The sequence below is a fragment of the Heterodontus francisci genome, chromosome 2 (genome assembly GCF_036365525.1).
Source record: "Heterodontus francisci isolate sHetFra1 chromosome 2, sHetFra1.hap1, whole genome shotgun sequence".
Taxonomy (NCBI): Eukaryota; Metazoa; Chordata; class Chondrichthyes; order Heterodontiformes; family Heterodontidae; genus Heterodontus; species Heterodontus francisci.
This window is the reverse complement of record NC_090372.1, coordinates 93,258,950-93,278,804: the sequence shown is the minus strand read 5'-3', so window position 1 is coordinate 93,278,804 and position 19,855 is coordinate 93,258,950. Positions and strand designations below refer to the sequence as shown.

The window sequence follows — 19,855 nt, the reverse complement described above, 5'->3', positions numbered from 1 at the left end:
ATGTCTCTTAAACGTCGCTATCGTACCTGCTGCCACCACCTCCCCCAGCAGCAAGTTCCAGGCACTCACCACCCTCTGTGTAAAGAACTTGCCTTGCACATCCCCTCTAAACTTTGCCCCTCTCACCTTATACCTATGTCCCCCAGTAACTTACTCTTCCACCCTGGGAAAAAGCTTCTGACTATCCACTCTGTCCATGCCACTCACAACTTTGTAAACCTCTATCATGTCGCCCCTCCACCTCCATCGTTCCAGTGAAAACAATCCGAGTTTATCCAACCTCTCCTCATAGCTAATGCCCTCCAGACCAGGCAACATCCTGGTAAACCTCCTCTGTACCCTCTCCAAAGCCTCCATGTCTTTCTGGTAGTGTGGCAACCAGAATTGCACGCAATATTCTAAGTGTGGCCTAACTAACGTTCTGTACAGCTGCAGCATGACTTGCCAATTTTTATACTCTATGCCCCGACCGATGAAGGTAAGCATGCCGTATGCCTTCTTGACTACCTTATCCACCTGCGTTGCCACTTTCAGTGACCTGTGGACCTGTACGCCCAGATCTCTCTGCCTGTCAATACTCCTAAGGGTTCTGCCATTTACTGTATACTTCCCACCTGCATTAGATCTTCCAAAATGCATTACCTCACATTTGTCCAGATTAAACTCCATCTGCCATTTCTCCGCCCAAGTCTCCAACCGATCTATATGCTGCTGTATCCTCTGACAATCATCACTATCCGCAACTTCACCAACCTTTGTGTCGTCAGCAAACTTACTAATCAGACCAGCTACATTTTCCTCCAAATCATTTATACATACTACAAACAGCAAAGGTCCCAGCACTGATCCCTGCGGAACACTAGTCACATCCCTCCATTCAGAAAAGCACCCTTCCACTGCTACCCTCTGTCTTCTATGACAGAGCCAGTTCTGTATCCATCTTGCCAGCTCACCTCTGATCCCGTGTGACTTCACCTTTTGTACCAGTCTGCCATGAGGGACCTTGTCAAAGGCTTTACTGAAGTCCATATAGACAACATCCACTGCCCTTCCTTCATCAATCATCTTTGTCACTTCCTCAAAAAACTCAATCAAGTTAGTGAGACACAACCTCCTCTTCACAAAACCATGCTGCCTCTCGCTAATAAGTTTTTTTGTTTCCAAATGGGAATAAATCCTGTCCCGAAGAATCCTCTCTAATAATTTCCCTACCACTGACGTAAGGCTCACCGACCTATAATTTCCTGGATTATCCTTGCTACCCTTATTAAACAAAGAAACAACATTGGCTACTCTCCAGTCTTCTGGGACCTCACCTGTAGCCAATGAGGATGCAAAGATTTCTGTCAAGGCCCCAGCAATTCTTCCCTTGCCTCCCTTAGTATTCTGGGGTAGATCCCATCAGGCCCTGGGGACTTATCTAACTTAATGCTTTGCAAGACACGAAACACTTCCTCCTTTTTGATAATGAGATGACTGAGACTATCTACACTCCCTTCCCTAGGCTCATCATCCACCAAGTCCTTCTATTTGGTGAATACTGATGCAAAGTACTCATTTGGTACCTCGCCCATTTCCTCTGGCTCCACATAGATTCCCTTCTATGTCCTTGAGTGGGCCAATCCTTTCCCTAGTTACCCTCTTGCTCTTTATAGAAGTATAAAAAGCCTTGGGATTATCCTTAATCCTGTTTGCCAATGACTTTTCATGACCCCTTTTAGCCCTCCTGACTCCTTGCTTAAGTAATTATATATCTATCTATCTTGCTTATGTCATTATATATCTATCTATCCAACAAAATAAGACAGTATCCAGATAGGTTTAATCCATAAAAAGGACAAATCTAACTGTCAAATTAGGCAAATAAGCCCCCCACCCCAAAGTGACAAATAGGTCCTCAATAGTGCCATGAAGCGACAACTACATTCCAATAATACGCTTGTGGATCTTCAGTTTGTTTCTCAACAGAATCACTTGGCTCCAGACTTCAATCACAGCTTTCATCTTGATGTGAACAAGAGCTAAATGCCAGAAAAGGGGTGCGCATGGCTGCATTCAAGATCAATGAACCATTCAACCAAGTATGGCAGTATCGTACTGTGACGGAAACCACACCTGCCAAATGGAAACATATTAATTTCATCATATGGAACATTATGAACATTTACTGAACATTGAAATAACTTGTTTAAAAAGACCACAGCAGTGGCTGAAAACATGGCTGCACATTTGCATTCTGACAGACATTTGCCCAAAGAGACAATGGGAGTCCTCCTGGATTCAATTAGCCAGATGGGTTTTGTCAATAGTGATGACCAAGAGACATTGAGAGTCATTGAATGAGTACAAGCCAGCATTCCACCCCCCAACCCCCCCACCCTCCACTCTTCCACCCCCTCAACACCACCATTCCCCCCACTGAGTGTATCTGGTTAGCTTCGAAGAATTAACAAACTTCGCAGTGATGCTGTTTCAAACAAAAAGCCAGTCACATGACTAACAGGCTAGTCAACCTGGGAGTTGATTGAATTGTTTCACAAACCTTTGGGGCAGACTACTTTTTGAAGACCAAAGAGAAGCAAGGCCTCTCTCTCTCTTGCAAAGTTCAAGGGACCCATGGAAGTAACTTAAGCCTCAAGACAGAAAACCCTGCAGCCTTCTGGTACCAGTGAAAAGTTTGAAAGTGGGCACTGGGCCCCCGAGAACTGCAAGACTTACTTCAATCAAAGACTTTACATCCAATCCAAAAACCAGTAACTGAATTCCATCTACTACTTCAAACCTTCCCCATTTAATTCTTTCCCCTCCTCCGTATCCATTTGGAGGTGTGTTTATCGCGTATGCATGCTAGCATGGTCACGTCGCGTATTTTTAGTAGTTTTCACTGAGTTAGAGTTTTAAGGTTAATAAACTTACACCTTTCTTGTTTCAACCAACAATTGCAATTATAAAGCAGTGAGCAAGAACCCATGAGGGGAAACTATAAACACTGTTTTTAAAAGTTAAACCCTGGTATGGCCAAACCAGGAAAAAGTCAAGAGGAAAGCCCTCATCCTCTTCCTCACCTGGTCAGAACACGAACAAAAAGCCCTAGTAAACTGAGGTTAATGGAAAATTTTTCAGCAGCTGTAGTCATACTTGAAACAAAGAAGGATTGCTGTGGTTGTTGGAGGCCAATCACTGCAGTCCCAAGGCACTGCTGCCAGATTTCCTCAGAACAGCGTCCTTAACCCAACCACCTTCAGTTGCTTCATTGATGTTAACCTTCACATCACACAAGTTCGGTGCCAGACAATGAACACCAACAAAAGACTCAACCACCTCCCTAACCTTTGACAGCATCAGTGCTGCCAAATCCCCCAGTAACCTCCTTGGAATTACCACCGACTCGCAGCTGTCTTCCTGACACTTCAATGCCTTTCACCATTTACAAGGATCAAGTCAGAGTGTACATATCACAGACCAACAACTTATATTTATATAGCACCTTGAACATAATAAAATGTCCCAAGACACTTCACAAGAGCATTACTAAACAAAACATATATGACAGTGAGCCACATAGGAGATATCGGGTCAGATAACCAAAAGTTTGGTCACATACACACATATCAACAGCTCATTTACACCTTTCTTAGAATAATGCATTGAGTCACATAATAGCCAAAGCACCAATATTAAAAAAAACACTGAATACCATATAATAAAGATTGAATTACAACAATTCAGTCACCACAAATAGTAAACCTGATGTTATGCCCTACATAGCATAATATCCCGGTTATAAAACAGCACATTCCTGCGACTCATTGACAACATTAAATGTCAGTCTATATAATTGATCTATAACATTTGCGTACATTTTGTTCTTTAGCTATCCAACCGTCACCTCTCATTTCCCAATTCAGTCAACCAGAGTGAAAATGCCAATCCCACAGAGCACTGTCAATGTAACTCACAAAACACTCAGAAGGCAGAGGGTGAGCATGGGCTTTGTAGTTTTATTTCCTCCACAGCCCTGCATCTGGCTGTCTGACCATAAGTCAACAACTGAGGGCTATACAATATCAACATTTATGGGGGTATAGTTAACAATGAGGAGCCCTGCAATAAAATACATGATGACATTAACAAGCATGCAAAACGGATGCGTAAATGGCAAATTAATTTCAACATGGATTAAGTGTGATGTGGTGCACTTCGGCAGAAAGAATTAGAAGACCACGTAGTCCTTGGAAAATAACCTAAATGGGGTAAAAGCATAAAAGGAATCCAGGGATATAGAAACATAAACTAAAAGTACCAACACAGGTTAACAAAACCATAAAAACTGTAACCAAAGCACTGGAGTTCATTTCTAAATGAATAGAATTCAAAAGCAGAAAAATTACATTAAACATATACCTTGATTAAACAACAGTTAGAGTATTGTGCACTGTTCTCCATATTACAAAACCAATGAAGCACTAGAGAAAGTGAAAAAAAAATTCACACATGATATTACCTGATATTTGCTTGATGGACCCGGCTCTTCTCGCCTCTATTTATCTGCCAGGTTGCTCAAGGCCCAAGAAACCCAGCCAACAGTAGTTAAAAACAGCAACACTTAAAATGAAGGCATATAACCACAACCAACCTGCCTCCTGGGAGCTGATTGGTCACCCTTCCCCCTTAAAATCAAAAGTGGGTGGGTTAGGTTCCTCTTTCAGGTTTTTAGGATTTTAACTTCTGACCCAAATGCACCTGTTTTTGGAGGCTTAAAATTACCCCATCGCTTTAGAACTGCCAGGACAGACCAAACCAAAAGTGCATCCATTATCCTTAAGAAAACCCAACTGAAATGTGATAGCACTCAACTCTCAACAAATTGGTTTGAGTTGTGAATTCTCTGAATCTCACCTCGAGCATGTATGACACAGAGACCGCAGAGAAGGAGAAGGCATGTAGATTATGGCTGCATTGTAACAGAGAAATAGGAATGTCAACACTTCAAACCTGTTTAAGTAAAGGAAAATTAATCTAAGGGCATCAAAGTATAAAAGATAAGTTTACAATTTTGCATTTTTCCATGCCTAATGCAGTTTTCATAGCTGTATTTTTTAAATGTTAACAAGCAAACAATTGAACCCATGTTACAGAATCATTCAACTAACTATTTTGCATTATGGACAAGATGAATGCCTTCTCTCGTTTCTATAGTTGATGGTCGAATCTTTATCCAATCATCTCCAAAAAGCACTTTTGTACTTCATGAAGATGAAATCACAACTGAGATCAGATCGCACTGTGAAACCAAAACTGGTCTGCAATCCATGTATCAATTCAGCTTCCACAAAACAACAAGTTTAATCCATGTAGTTGCTTACCTATTGCGGTATAAATGGATAGTGATAAACCAGAGTAAAATCTAGACCCCAGTTGTTACACTGACCTAACATTCAACAGGTCACATGTGAATATTCTTCTCATTGCTTGGTTTATGTATCAGCAATTATGCCAACCATTAAACATGATAATGTTCCACCAATTTCTATTTCAAATAATTCCTTAAACATGACTCATTTTTGGACTTAAAAAAAAAGACATTGACTAGTTAATTTAACTTGCTACCCGACTACTACGTAAACACATACTTGCAGCTAGTTAAAAGTAATTTTGAGAAATATGCCACCTGAACCTACATCTATTATATTTAGTGAACAATCTTCAAAATGTGGACCTACAAGAACCTATGCATAATACACTTTGCATTGAGATTAGGGAAAAATGTTTACTATATTCTCTTGAAGTATTCTTTTAACAAATACACTTGCATACTGAATTTTATTTAAAACTGCCAATGATTTTTTTATAGTTGAATTTTAAAACTATAATACATTGATTCAGTTGTTACTGTTAGTTACTTGTGATACTTTACAGATTTTCAAATGTCTACAAACTAATTATCTTACCTGTTTTGTGCTGTAAAGGTTTCCCTTTGAGAGTAAGGTCCACAATGTACAACTCTAGTCAAGCCATGTCGAGATAAAGCGCCTTCTGTAAGTGCCATAGAACCAAAACTAGAAGGCTAAAGCACCATTTGAAAAGGTTAATTAACAAAAGATTAAAAATCAAATATGGACATGGTGGAGATATAATTCTACTACATAATATTTTGAAAAACAATTTTAGTACGTGTGGAAGTCAGCACATTGTAACATCAAAGCATTGTGCCCTGGAGTAGGAGGATAAACATTTCAGCCCTGTTAGCGAGATCTCAATCACAGTCACAATGATTGGAGAAGGAAAACTGAAAAGGAGTATTGTCTGTATTGCATAAACATTTCCCAGAGAGCTAATAAAATGACTTCTTTCAGTTGCCCTACTGCTAACACTACCATGTCATCACAGGTGTTTAGGCTAATTTGGAATTCCAAATATAGGCCCAGTGATGTAAATAGTCAATGTATAGAATTCAGTTCTTTATTTTACCTAAAATTCAGCTTTTGAAGACTCCGGTTAGGCTCCCATTTTAAATATAAAGTGACTCCTGACAACACATCCGGCACACCGACGTCATCAGAGCGCTCCCAGCTGCGCACGTGCACAGAACAGTCTTTTGTGGTCAATAAGGTGCTGCTCATGCGCAGCCTACGTTCTTGGCAGGACTAATTCACGCATGCCTGCGAAAACGTCATCGCGCAGCAATACTGGAAGTCATCCAGCCCCACCAGCAGGAACCCAACATCCCCCCTCCCCTCCCCTTCCTATCCCTATATTGCCATTCTCTTTCCCCCCAACTTCCCTCATGGGAAGCAGGAGCGGAGAGGTGGGGGGGGAGGGGTGGAGAAGTGGGAGGGAGTAGGGGGTGTGGGTGGGAGCGAGTGGCTGATGGGGATGAAGCAGAGAAGCTTGGAGCGAGTGGTCAACAACTGGGTGGGGATGAAGCAGCAAGGAGGAGCAAGTGCCTAACAGGTGGGTGGGGGGGGGGGGGGGGGTGCGGTGGTGTTGGTGTTGAAGCGGGGAGCAAGTGGTTGAGGGAAGGCAGCAGCAAAGCTGGGAGCGAGCTGCGAGCAGACTGGCGTGGCAGGCAGCACCGGGGAAGAGGAGGAGGAAATTGTTTGGGGTGGGATCGCAAAGATTGAATTTAATTTGTTTTCTGATAAGTTGAACAGCGCCATCTTTAACCCTGGCATCTGCCCAAAACGTTGCAGGCAGTTACATTTCAGTGCATGAGGCTGCATTTGTGCATGTAGTGCACCACTTAGTGGTTGCATTGTCAGCAAACACAGCCTTTTAAATATGGAACTAAATATTTTTCAATATCAACAGAGATTTGCTTAATTTCATCTGACCTACCCAGGTAGAGTGAATACTAATCTCAGTTAAGTATCCTTAAACTAACAATGGGCATTGCCCAGGTGCCTATTTACATACTGCCACTAAAAGCATTATCCAAATAAGGCACATAAGTTATTGTCCAAAACCAGCAATTTCACTGCTCTGGGACTTGTTGTGCAAATTGATTTGCTTGGACAGCAAATTGTACACACAAGAAATGTAGAAAATCAAAAAATATTTGTACAAGAAAGTGGGTGGCAAAGTCACTTGCTCTATCTGAAAGATAGAAATAGATCAATAAAAAGGGGAAGTGAGAAAAGCAAGGAATTGATAAAAACACATTTTAGAATCAGAAATGGAAAACAGACACATTCTGATAAACATTTTTAAGGAGTTTTAGAAATATAAACCTCCACCTCAGGCCAGGAGGATAAGGACTATAATCCAGGTTTTTGAAAAAACCTTTGTGATATCAGTCAAGGTAATTGAGACATGTCATTCTAACATGAGGAATAAAGAACATGCTCAAGAACATTTTATAGATTATTAATGCTGATTTTAAAAAGAGCATATGGACCATAAGGAATAGTTTAGTTTTAGAAGTAATTGGCACCTCGACCTAGAAATTTGAACGTGTAGCGATTACAGGAAGATCTCGCTGTCGGAATGGACAAGCTGGAGGCACAAACTATACTGGGCATCAGGTCTCATGATCATCGAGGCAGCAAGCTGCAGTCACCTAAACAAATGTTTTGGGTGCTCATATCCCCAACTATAGCAACATTCTCCCTTATGCCTTCCAACCATCTTCTCTCCAAGTCCATCCATATGTGCTTTTCACCAGAATTTGCTGGATATCTTTCAGTCACTCTCTAGTCCAGAGATTAAGACAAATTACAGCACTCTGTAGAGGGAAAAATTGTGGCCGATGCAGCTAAATAAATACACACACATATATAAATACAAGTGTAGCCACATATTGTTACAAAATGGGGTATTTACCCAAGGCATTATGGGACAAGTTAGTTAGCTTGCAGCCTTGAGCATGGTACTGCTTAGCAAAGGCAATTAGGAGGGCCCCCCATATCAGTGCATAAGACAGCTGCTCTGTCTAATTGCAGACTACACAAAGCAACTAGGAATGCAGGCCTGATAGAGGTAGAAGGATTCATTGTGAAGACTCAAGGATAGTTGATAAGGGGGGTTTGGTAAACAAGCTGAGATGGTCATGGGCATACCATGAGCTATCCCCACAACCACATGATGCATAATTAATAATGTTATTGGTAATGAATGTAATATATGTGATCAATAACCGTTATGATTGGATTATGTCTAGCCGGGATGGGCTGAGTAACTGTATATCTGTTGTGGATTTTCCTTTGTTGGGTGGAGAGGCATCTGGACAGACCACTGACCTGCTCCCCGCTGGCGTAACTCAATAAACTGTTTGACATTGGAGCAGACCTGAGTGTCGAGTGATTCTTCTAGATTCATTCCCGCTAACAACTCCAATTGATACTTTGGCAATTGAAGCTGGGATCATTTTTTAAAAATATTATGACTTTGTAGGTTATCATTACTCATTAGGAAATTGGAGGAATTGAAATGAAATTATTTTGATCAGCGAAATAACCTTCTTAGAGTCATAGAGAGATACTACACTGAAACAGGCCGATCGGCCCACCGAGTCTGTGCCGACCAACAACCACCCATTTATACTAATCTTACATTAATCCCATATTCCCTTACATTCCCACCTTCCCTCAATTCTCCTACCTACACTAGGAGCAATTTACAATGGCCAATTTACCCATCAACCTACTTTAAAGGTCTTAAGACTGTATCAGTATTCCTCCAACGCAGGCCTCTTATGCACCCCAATTCCTTTGCCTCACCATCAGTTGCCATGTCTTCAACTATCTGGGCCCTAAACTCCAGAATTCCTTTCCCAAATCTCTTCACCTCTCCTCCTTTAAGACGCTGCTTAAAATCTACGGTCTGAATTTCCCTGGCCCTGGATGCTGGGGGAGTGTTGGGAACCAGGTAAACAGCGGGGAGCTCTGTCGGGATGGCTCCTAATGCATACCTACCACCAGAGAAGTTTGCTGGGGGAGAGCTGGCATGCAGATCAACTGTCCACTCAGTGGAGGTAGGCAGCCAATCTGCATATTTAAGGCCAGTTAGAGCACTCGCCAGCATTTTGCCAGTGGTGGAGTAGCTCCCTGCCCCCCACCCCAACCACATGCAGAAGCTGCCAGCTTAATGAAGCAGCCTCCCTGTGGCAGCCCAGCGGGCCATGGGAATTGGAGGCTTCAATCCCGAGAGAACGAGCTGCTGGCAGGAGTGTCTTCCCCTGTGGTCCTAACGAGCAATCCGGGGTGGGGTGGGGGTTTCCCCTCCAATTGGAAGGGCCTGCCTGCCTGCTTGACCCTTCTGAAATTTTATTTCAAACTTACCCTCTTGACCTCCTAAACTGTCTTAGCAGAGCTTAACTTTCCTAGTGGGGCTGCTAGGGCTTTAGAGCTGCCAGCCCTCTGATAGGGCCGACAGCATCGGGGGCCAGCTAGCTGTCTTTAATTACATGTCTAGCTCGGAGATGGCCAATTAAGGGGCTGAATCCTGGAATATTGCTGTGCCGGCCTCGTTGCCGGCAAGTGCAGCTTGGGACCCCCATTTGGTCACATCGTTGGAGTCCTGAAGCCCAAGGGAAAATCCTGCCCTACATTTTAGGCCAAGTATTTGGTCATCCTTCCTTAAAATAACCTATTCTAATGTTTCCTTCTTTGGCTCTGTCAGTTTCCGTCTGATTATGCTATTGAGAAGAGGGTACAGACGTTTTACTATGTTAAAAGTACTATATAAATGCAAGTTGCTACATTAAAACTCCACTAAGAACTACTAATAGCAGCGTCCAGCAGTGCTTCCATCAGCAAATTGGTTGCGATATAACTTTGGCCAGACATTATGAAAAGCACATACGAGCCACTCAAACTTCCTCTAAAGCACATAACACAATAGCACTTGGAGTTCTTAAGACAGATGTAGGTGTTCAGTGTAACCTGATTGCCACAATGTGCTGATTCATACTGTCAGACGGAGTAGAATAGTATCAGAAAGATCGAAATTTATTGAATTCAAGTGAGCTTTTGGTCTTGTTACAAGCAACAAATTCTCAATTTCCATCAATTAAGCTAATAATGCCAACAATGAATTGCAAGTTACGTCACAGTAAAAGTCGCATAGGCTTGATTCAACCACAGCTGGAAAAACAATGAACTGAAACACTGTTTAGGACCAATCCAGTTCCATATTTTAGATAACTTCTCCACTGAAGCATTCATTTACCTGTTCCATCTGTTGGTATATGCTTATGGATTATGTGCTAGTTCTAGAAAGGAGAAATATAGTTGGAGAGCAGGGAAGGGAAATAAATTACTTCTACTGCAACGGGATCCAGGACAGTGCTGCATAGCAATCCTACAGATGCACACTCTCACCAAAAATGAATGAATTGAATATTTATTTCAATTCCGCCCCTACTTTACAATGAACCCCAGATGAAATGGATGGTAGAATAAGAGGATTTATTTATATAGCAACAGGATACATTAGCATTGCAAAACACGACAAACTACATTTTAAATTTAGCTCTTCTTTGCAACAATTTACTTGAAACAAAGAGCTCCTATGCAGATGTTAAAAACCCATCCAGTATTAAAATTAAAAGCACTTTCATGTCTGTGTTTCAGTAATCACGAACAAATACTACAAATGGTTGCTTAGCATCTTAAAATAATAAAATGCATGCAATTTACCAACAAACTTTAAAAGTACATAGAATACACGAAAATAGGTCTCTTACCTCATGATACACCGAAGGTTTTGAAAGAGATGGGATTGTAAAAGACTGCACTTTGCTACATCCGTCTTTATCTACAATTTCCTGGAAAACAATTCTAAACTTGAATCTGATTTGGACAACAGTCTGGTGTTTAAACAACAGCAAGTAAATAAAAAAAATTGCTTAGGGATAAAAAAAAAAACAGAAAATGCTGGAACTCAGGTTCTGATGAAGGTCATTGATCCAAAACATTCTCTCTGTTGGTCTCTCCACAGATGCTGCCGAGCTGCTGATAATTGTTCTTCCATCGAGCCAGCAAGGACACAAAAGGCCAAATGGCCTCCTTGTGTGATGTAACCATTTTATGATTTTAGGAAGAGGCAAGTGAGTAGGACTAGTTGGGTTGCTCTTGGAGAGCTGGCATGGACACAAAGGGCCGAATACCTCCTTCTGCGATATAACCATTCTACTATTCTAGGAAACTAAGCTAGCCCCACTCCCCCAGCCTTTTCCCCCCCCAAAGACCTGCAATTTCTCTCACCACTTCCACCATTTTCTGGTAAAATTACAGATTTCCAGCATCCGCAGTACTTGGTTTTGCATTCGCTTTGGATGTACTTCACCCCCGCGATGAGCAACCTGGTTTAAAGATAATGGCTCAGAACTTTCTGCCAAAATAACAAGTTTAATGCATACGCCATTGTTAATGTATAAACTGACCAGCCACTTGGGGCACTAAAGAAAGTGCACACAGGAAAGGGTGTGCGCGTGTGTGTGTGTTTGGGGGGTGGGGTGGGGGAAGAGAGCGTGCGAAGGGGAGAATGGAGGCAAGGAAGAGGACAAAAAAAAAAAAGAGAGAAAGAAAGTACTGGGATAACTCTCCTGCTCCTCTTCAATGTAGTGTCATGCGATCTTGTGCATCCATCTGGAAGAGCAGATAGCACTTCGATTTAACATCTCATGTGAAAGACGGCACCTCTGAGCATGCAGCACTCCCTCAGTACTGCAGTGGGGTGGCAGCCTAGGTTTTTGTGCTCAAGTCCTGGGGCGAGACATGAATTTACAACCTTCTGACTCAAACAGGAGTGCCAACTGACCCACAGTTTGACAATTTGCACCGCTCCCTAGCTAGGCTTGTGCAAATGGCAGCTCAACCTTAACTTCCCTGTGAGTTTCATGAAGTTTCTGTATTTGCAAAATAAAACTCTCGAACTTGCTACAGAAAATGAAATGTAATCATTACTAGTACAAGTACTCTTTTACAGACATGATAAATTTTTAATAGCCAATCATCACTTTAAAAAAAAATTCATTCACAGGATGCAGATGTCAGTGGCAAGGCCCCCTTTATTGCCCATCCCCAATTGTCCTAGTGGAGGTAGCAAGTCCAACCCACAACTGCTGCAGTCCGTGTGGTGAAGATACCCCACCCCCGCACCATTGGGAATGGAGTTCCAGGATTTTGATCCAGCAATACTGAAAGAACAGCAATATATATCCAAGTCAGGATAGTGTGCAAATTTGTAGGGGAACTTGCAGGTGGTCGTGTTCCCATGCTCCTGTTGCCCGCATTCTTCTCAGTGGTTGAAGCTGAAGGTTCGGGAGGTGCTGTTGAAGAAGCGTTGGCGACTTGCTGCAGTGCATGTAGATGGTACACACTACCAGCCAAGTTGTGCTGGTGGTGGAGGGAGTACATGTTTAAAGGTAGTAGACAGAATGCCAATCAAGCAGGTTGTGTGCTGGATGGTGTCGAGTTTCCCAACTATTGTTGGAGCAGCAATCATCCAGGTAAGTGGACAGTAGTTCATCACACTCCTGACTTGTGTAGAAAGGCTTTGGGGAGTCTGGAAGCGAGTTAGTCACCACAGAATGCCCTGCTTCTGACCTGCTCTTGTAACCACAACATTTAACTGGACCAGCCTCATAAATTTGGTTAATCGATGTTGATGGTGAGGGATTCAGCAACTTGTGCAATGTGAACGGCAATCACCACTTATCAACCCAAACCTGAATGTTGTTCAGGTCTTGCTGCATGCAGGTGTGGACTGCTTCATTATGAGGAGTTGTAAATAGAACTGCAGACTGTGCAATCAGCAGCAAACATCCCCACTTCTGACCTTGGAGGAGAGAGGGTCAATGAAGCAGCTGAAGATAGTTGGGCTGAGGACACTATCCTGAGCAACACCTGCAGTAATGTCCTGGGGCTAAGATGATTGGCACCAACAACCACACCTTTGTGCTAGGTATAACTCCAGCCAGTTGAGAGCTCCCCTGCCATCTATCCCCCCAACTAATTCCCATTGACTTCAATTTTACTAAAGCTCCTTGGTTAAATGCTGGCTTAATGTCAAGGACAGTCACTCTCACCTCATGTCACCTCTGGAACGCAGCTCTTTTATCCATGTTTAGATCAAGGTTGGAATGAAGCCTGGAGCCAATTGGTCCTGACAGAACCCAAACGGAGCATCAGTGAGGTTATTGCTGAGCAAGTGATACTTGATAGCACTGTTGATGACACCTTCCATCACTTTGCTGAGGATTGAGAATAGACTGATGGGGCAGTAATTGGTCAGATTGGATTTGCCCTGCTTTATCTGAAAAGAACACCTTGGGGCAATTTTCCACATCGTGAGATAGATGCTAGGGTTGTAGCTGTACTGGCACAAGCCTTCAGCACTACAGCCGAGATGTTACGGCAGGCAGTAGCCTTTGCTGTATCCAGTGTACTCAGCTATTGCTTGATATCACGTGAAGTGAATGGAATTGCCTGAAGACTGGTTTCACTGATGGTGAGGATCTAAGGAGGAGGCAAATATTTATCATACTCTTGGCGATACTGACCGAAGATGGTTGTAAACCTTCCACCTTGCCTTTTGCACTCACTTGCTGGGCTCTGCCATTTTTGAGGCTGTGGATGTTCATGGAACCTCCTCCTTCAGTTAGTTGCCTAATTGTCACAAATGGTGGTGACTGGATGTGGTAGCACTGCAAAGCCTTGATCTGATGGGCTGGTTGTAGGATCACCTATTCTGTCAATAGCATGCTGCTTTCCACTGTTTAGTATGCATGTAGTCCTGTGTTGTAGCTTCACCAGGTTGGAAACTCATTTTTAGTTATGCCTGAGCAGAGGGCAGAGCGAGAGCGAGCAGAGCGAGAGCGAGCAGAGCGAGAGCGAGCAGAGCGAGAGAGAGCAGAGCGAGAGAGAGCAGAGCGAGAGAGAGCAGAGCGAGAGAGAGCAGAGCGAGAGAGAGCAGAGCGAGAGAGAGCAGAGCGAGAGAGAGCAGAGCGAGAGAGAGCAGAGCGAGAGAGAGCAGAGCGAGAGAGAGCAGAGCGAGAGAGAGCAGAGCGAGAGAGAGCAGAGCGAGAGAGAGCAGAGCGAGAGAGAGCAGAGCGAGAGAGAGCAGAGCGAGAGAGAGCAGAGCGAGAGAGAGCAGAGCGAGAGAGAGCAGAGCGAGAGAGAGCAGAGCGAGAGAGAGCAGAGCGAGAGAGAGCAGAGCGAGAGAGAGCAGAGCGAGAGAGAGCAGAGCGAGAGAGAGCAGAGCGAGAGAGAGCAGAGCGAGAGAGAGCAGAGCGAGAGAGAGCAGAGCGCAGAGAGCAGAGCGCAGAGAGCAGAGCGCAGAGAGCAGAGCGCAGAGAGCAGAGCGCAGAGAGCAGAGCGCAGAGAGCAGAGCGCAGAGAGCAGAGAGCAGAGAGCAGAGAGCAGAGCGCAGAGAGCAGAGAGCAGAGCGCAGAGAGCAGAGAGCAGAGCGCAGAGAGCAGAGCGCAGAGAGCAGAGAGCAGAGCGCAGAGAGCAGAGCGCAGAGAGCAGAGAGCAGAGCGCAGAGAGCAGAGCGCAGAGCGGAGAGAGAGAGAGCAGAGCGGAGAGAGAGAGAGCAGAGCGGAGAGAGAGAGAGCAGAGCGGAGAGAGAGAGAGCAGAGCGGAGAGAGAGAGAGCAGAGCGGAGAGAGAGAGAGCAGAGCGGAGAGAGAGAGAGCAGAGCGGAGAGAGAGAGAGCAGAGCGGAGAGAGAGAGAGCAGAGCGGAGAGAGAGAGAGCAGAGCGGAGAGAGAGAGAGCAGAGCGGAGAGAGAGAGAGCAGAGCGGAGAGAGAGAGAGCAGAGCGGAGAGAGCGTGAGCAGAGCGGAGAGAGAGAGAGCAGAGCGGAGAGAGAGAGAGCAGAGCGGAGAGAGCGCGAGCAGAGCGAGAGCGAGCAGAGCGAGAGCGAGCAGAGCGAGAGCGAGCAGAGCGAGAGCGAGCAGAGCGAGAGCGAGCAGAGCGAGAGCGAGCAGAGCGAGAGCGAGCAGAGCGAGAGCGAGCAGAGCGAGAGCGAGAGCGAGAGCGAGAGCGAGAGCGAGCAGAGCGAAAGCGAGCAGAGCGAGAGCGAGCAGAGCGAAAGCGAGCAGAGCGAGCAGAGCGAGAGCGAGCAGAGCGAGAGCGAGCAGAGCGAGAGCGAGCAGAGCGAGAGCGAGCAGAGCGAGAGCGAGCAGAGCGAGAGCGAGCAGAGCGAGAGCGAGCAGAGCGAGAGCGAGCAGAGCGAGAGCGAGCAGAGCGAGAGCGAGCAGAGCGAGAGCGAGCAGAGCGAGAGCGAGCAGAGCGAGAGCGAGAGCGAGCAGAGCGAGAGCGAGAGCGAGCAGAGCGAGAGCGAGAGCGAGCAGAGCGAGAGCGAGAGCGAGCAGAGCGAGAGCGAGAGCGAGCAGAGCGAGAGCGAGAGCGAGCAGAGCGAGAGCGAGAGCGAGCAGAGCGAGAGCGAGAGCGAGCAGAGCGAGAGCGAGCAGAGCGAGAGCGAGAGCGAGAGCGAGCAGAGCGAGAGCGAGCAGAGCGAGAGCGAGAGCGAGAGCGAGCAGAGCGAGAGCGAGCAGAGCGAGAGCGAGAGCGAGCAGAGCGAGAGCGAGCAGAGCGAGAGCGAGCAGAGCGAGAGCGAGAGCGAGAGCGAGCAGAGCGAGAGCGAGAGCGAGAGCGAGCAGAGCGAGAGCGAGCAGAGCGAGAGCGAGAGCGAGCAGAGCGAGAGCGAGAGCGAGCAGAGCGAGAGCGAGCAGAGCGAGAGCGAGCAGAGCGAGAGCGAGCAGAGCGAGAGCGAGCAGAGCGAGAGCGAGCAGAGCGAGAGCGAGCAGAGCGAGAGCGAGCAGAGCGAGAGCGAGCAGAGAGAGAGCGAGCAGAGAGAGAGCGAGCAGAGAGAGAGCGAGCAGAGAGAGAGCGAGCAGAGAGAGAGCGAGCAGAGAGAGAGCGAGCAGAGAGAGAGCGAGCAGAGAGAGAGCGAGCAGAGAGAGAGCGAGCAGAGAGAGAGCGAGCAGAGAGAGAGCGAGCAGAGAGAGAGCGAGCAGAGAGAGAGCGAGCAGAGAGAGAGCGAGCAGAGAGAGAGCGAGCAGAGAGAGAGCGAGCAGAGAGAGAGCGAGCAGAGAGAGAGCGAGCAGAGAGAGAGCGAGCAGAGAGAGAGCGAGCAGAGAGAGAGCGAGCAGAGAGAGAGCGAGCAGAGAGAGAGCGAGCAGAGAGAGAGCGAGCAGAGAGAGAGCGAGCAGAGAGAGAGCGAGCAGAGAGAGAGCGAGCAGAGAGAGAGCGAGCAGAGAGAGAGCGAGCAGAGAGAGAGCGAGCAGAGAGAGAGCGAGCAGAGAGAGAGCGAGCAGAGAGAGAGCGAGCAGAGAGAGAGCGAGCAGAGAGAGAGCGAGCAGAGAGAGAGCGAGCAGAGAGAGAGCGAGCAGAGAGAGAGCGAGCAGAGAGAGAGCGAGCAGAGAGAGAGCGAGCAGAGAGAGAGCGAGCAGAGAGAGAGCGAGCAGAGAGAGAGCGAGCAGAGAGAGAGCGAGCAGAGAGAGAGCGAGCAGAGAGAGAGCGAGCAGAGAGAGAGCGAGCAGAGAGAGAGCGAGCAGAGAGAGAGCGAGCAGAGAGAGAGCGAGCAGAGAGAGAGCGAGCAGAGAGAGAGCGAGCAGAGAGAGAGCGAGCAGAGAGAGAGCGAGCAGAGAGAGAGCGAGCAGAGAGAGAGCGAGCAGAGAGAGAGCGAGCAGAGAGAGAGCGAGCAGAGAGAGAGCGAGCAGAGAGAGAGCGAGCAGAGAGAGAGCGAGCAGAGAGAGAGCGAGCAGAGAGAGAGCGAGCAGAGAGAGAGCGAGCAGAGAGAGAGCGAGCAGAGAGAGAGCGAGCAGAGAGAGAGCGAGCAGAGAGAGAGCGAGCAGAGAGAGAGCGAGCAGAGAGAGAGCGAGCAGAGAGAGAGCGAGCAGAGAGAGAGCGAGCAGAGAGAGAGCGAGCAGAGAGAGAGCGAGCAGAGAGAGAGCGAGCAGAGAGAGAGCGAGCAGAGAGAGAGCGAGCAGAGAGAGAGCGAGCAGAGAGAGAGCGAGCAGAGAGAGAGCGAGCAGAGAGAGAGCGAGCAGAGAGAGAGCGAGCAGAGAGAGAGCGAGCAGAGAGAGAGCGAGCAGAGAGAGAGCGAGCAGAGAGAGAGCGAGCAGAGAGAGAGCGAGCAGAGAGAGAGCGAGCAGAGAGAGAGCGAGCAGAGAGAGAGCGAGCAGAGAGAGAGCGAGCAGAGAGAGAGCGAGCAGAGAGAGAGCGAGCAGAGAGAGAGCGAGCAGAGAGAGAGCGAGCAGAGAGAGAGCGAGCAGAGAGAGAGCGAGCAGAGAGAGAGCGAGCAGAGAGAGAGCGAGCAGAGAGAGAGCGAGCAGAGAGAGAGCGAGCAGAGAGAGAGCGAGCAGAGAGAGAGCGAGCAGAGAGAGAGCGAGCAGAGAGAGAGCGAGCAGAGAGAGAGCGAGCAGAGAGAGAGCGAGCAGAGAGAGAGCGAGCAGAGAGAGAGCGAGCAGAGAGAGAGCGAGCAGAGAGAGAGCGAGCAGAGAGAGAGCGAGCAGAGAGAGAGCGAGCAGAGAGAGAGCGAGCAGAGAGAGAGCGAGCAGAGAGAGAGCGAGCAGAGAGAGAGCGAGCAGAGAGAGAGCGAGCAGAGAGAGAGCGAGCAGAGAGAGAGCGAGCAGAGAGAGAGCGAGCAGAGAGAGAGCGAGCAGAGAGAGAGCGAGCAGAGAGAGAGCGAGCAGAGAGAGAGCGAGCAGAGAGAGAGCGAGCAGAGAGAGAGCGAGCAGAGAGAGAGCGAGCAGAGAGAGAGCGAGCAGAGAGAGAGCGAGCAGAGAGAGAGCGAGCAGAGAGAGAGCGAGCAGAGAGAGAGCGAGCAGAGAGAGAGCGAGCAGAGAGAGAGCGAGCAGAGAGAGAGCGAGCAGAGAGAGAGCGAGCAGAGAGAGAGCGAGCAGAGAGAGAGCGAGCAGAGAGAGAGCGAGCAGAGAGAGAGAGAGCAGAGAGAGAGAGAGCAGAGAGAGAGAGAGCAGAGAGAGAGAGAGCAGAGAGAGAGAGAGCAGAGAGAGAGAGAGCAGAGAGAGAGAGAGCAGAGAGAGAGAGAGCAGAGAGAGAGAGAGCAGAGAGAGAGAGCAGAGAGAGAGAGCAGAGAGAGAGAGCAGAGAGAGAGAGCAGAGAGCAGAGAGCAGAGAGCAGAGCGCAGAGAGCAGAGCGCAGAGAGAGAGCGCAGAGAGCAGAGCGCAGAGAGCAGAGCGCAGAGAGCAGAGCGCAGAGAGCAGAGCGCAGAGAGCAGAGCGCAGAGAGCAGAGCGCAGAGAGCAGAGCGCAGAGAGCAGAGCGCAGAGAGCAGAGCGCAGAGAGCAGAGCGCAGAGAGCAGAGCGCAGAGAGCAGAGCGCAGAGAGCAGAGCGCAGAGAGCAGAGCGCAGAGAGCAGAGCGCAGAGAGCAGAGCGCAGAGAGCAGAGAGCAGAGCGCAGAGAGCAGAGAGCAGAGAGCAGAGAGCAGAGAGCAGAGAGCAGAGCGCAGAGAGCAGAGCGCAGAGAGCAGAGCGCAGAGAGCAGAGAGCAGAGCGCAGAGAGCAGAGAGCAGAGCGCAGAGAGCAGAGCGCAGAGAGCAGAGCGCAGAGAGCAGCGCAGAGAGCGCAGAGAGCAGAGCGCAGAGAGCAGAGCGCAGAGAGCAGAGAGCAGAGAGCAGAGAGCAGAGCGCAGAGAGCAGAGCGCAGAGAGAGAGAGAGCAGAGCGCAGAGAGAGAGAGAGCAGAGCGCAGAGAGAGAGAGAGCAGAGCGCAGAGAGAGAGAGAGCAGAGCGCAGAGAGAGAGAGAGAGAGCAGAGCGCAGAGAGAGAGAGAGAGAGCAGAGCGCAGAGAGAGAGAGAGAGCAGAGCGCAGAGAGAGAGAGAGCAGAGCGCAGAGAGAGAGAGAGCAGAGCGCAGAGAGAGAGAGAGCAGAGCGCAGAGAGAGAGAGAGCAGAGCGCAGAGAGAGAGAGAGCAGAGCGCAGAGAGAGAGAGAGCAGAGCGCAGAGAGAGAGAGAGCAGAGCGCAGAGAGAGAGAGAGCAGAGCGCAGAGAGAGAGAGAGCAGAGCGCAGAGCGCAGAGAGAGAGAGAGCAGAGCGCAGAGAGAGAGAGAGAGAGAGAGCAGAGCGCAGAGAGAGAGAGAGAGAGAGAGCAGAGCGCAGAGAGAGAGAGAGAGAGAGAGCAGAGCGCAGAGAGAGAGAGAGAGAGAGAGCAGAGCGCAGAGAGAGAGAGAGAGAGAGAGAGAGAGAGAGAGAGCAGAGCGCAGAGAGAGAGAGAGAGAGAGAGCAGAGCGCAGAGAGAGAGAGAGAGCAGAGCCAGAGAGAGAGAGAGAGCAGAGCGCAGAGAGAGAGAGAGAGCAGAGCGCAGAGAGAGAGAGAGAGAGACAGAGAGAGAGGAGAGAGAGCAGAGCGCAGAGAGAGAGAGAGAGCAGAGCGCAGAGAGAGAGAGAGAG

General features: G+C 47.8%; 1 protein-coding gene across 4 annotated transcripts in view; it reads right to left on the bottom strand.

The window, feature by feature from the left end:
• hycc1 (hyccin PI4KA lipid kinase complex subunit 1) overlaps window positions 1-19,855 on the bottom strand; it is a 109,058-nt gene that overhangs the window by 39,142 nt on the left and 50,061 nt on the right. For 3 of the 4 annotated variants that reach the window (XM_068008862.1, XM_068008859.1, XM_068008860.1), the window contains exons 5-7: window positions 11,186-11,266; window positions 5,952-6,067; window positions 4,900-4,995 (exon numbers count right to left, since the gene is read on the bottom strand). In XM_068008862.1, the coding sequence (XP_067864963.1) occupies window positions 4,900-4,995; window positions 5,952-6,067; window positions 11,186-11,266 (293 nt within the window). The remainder of the gene's footprint in view (window positions 1-4,899; window positions 4,996-5,951; window positions 6,068-11,185; window positions 11,267-19,855) is intronic. The other variant, XM_068008861.1, reaches the window with a different exon arrangement.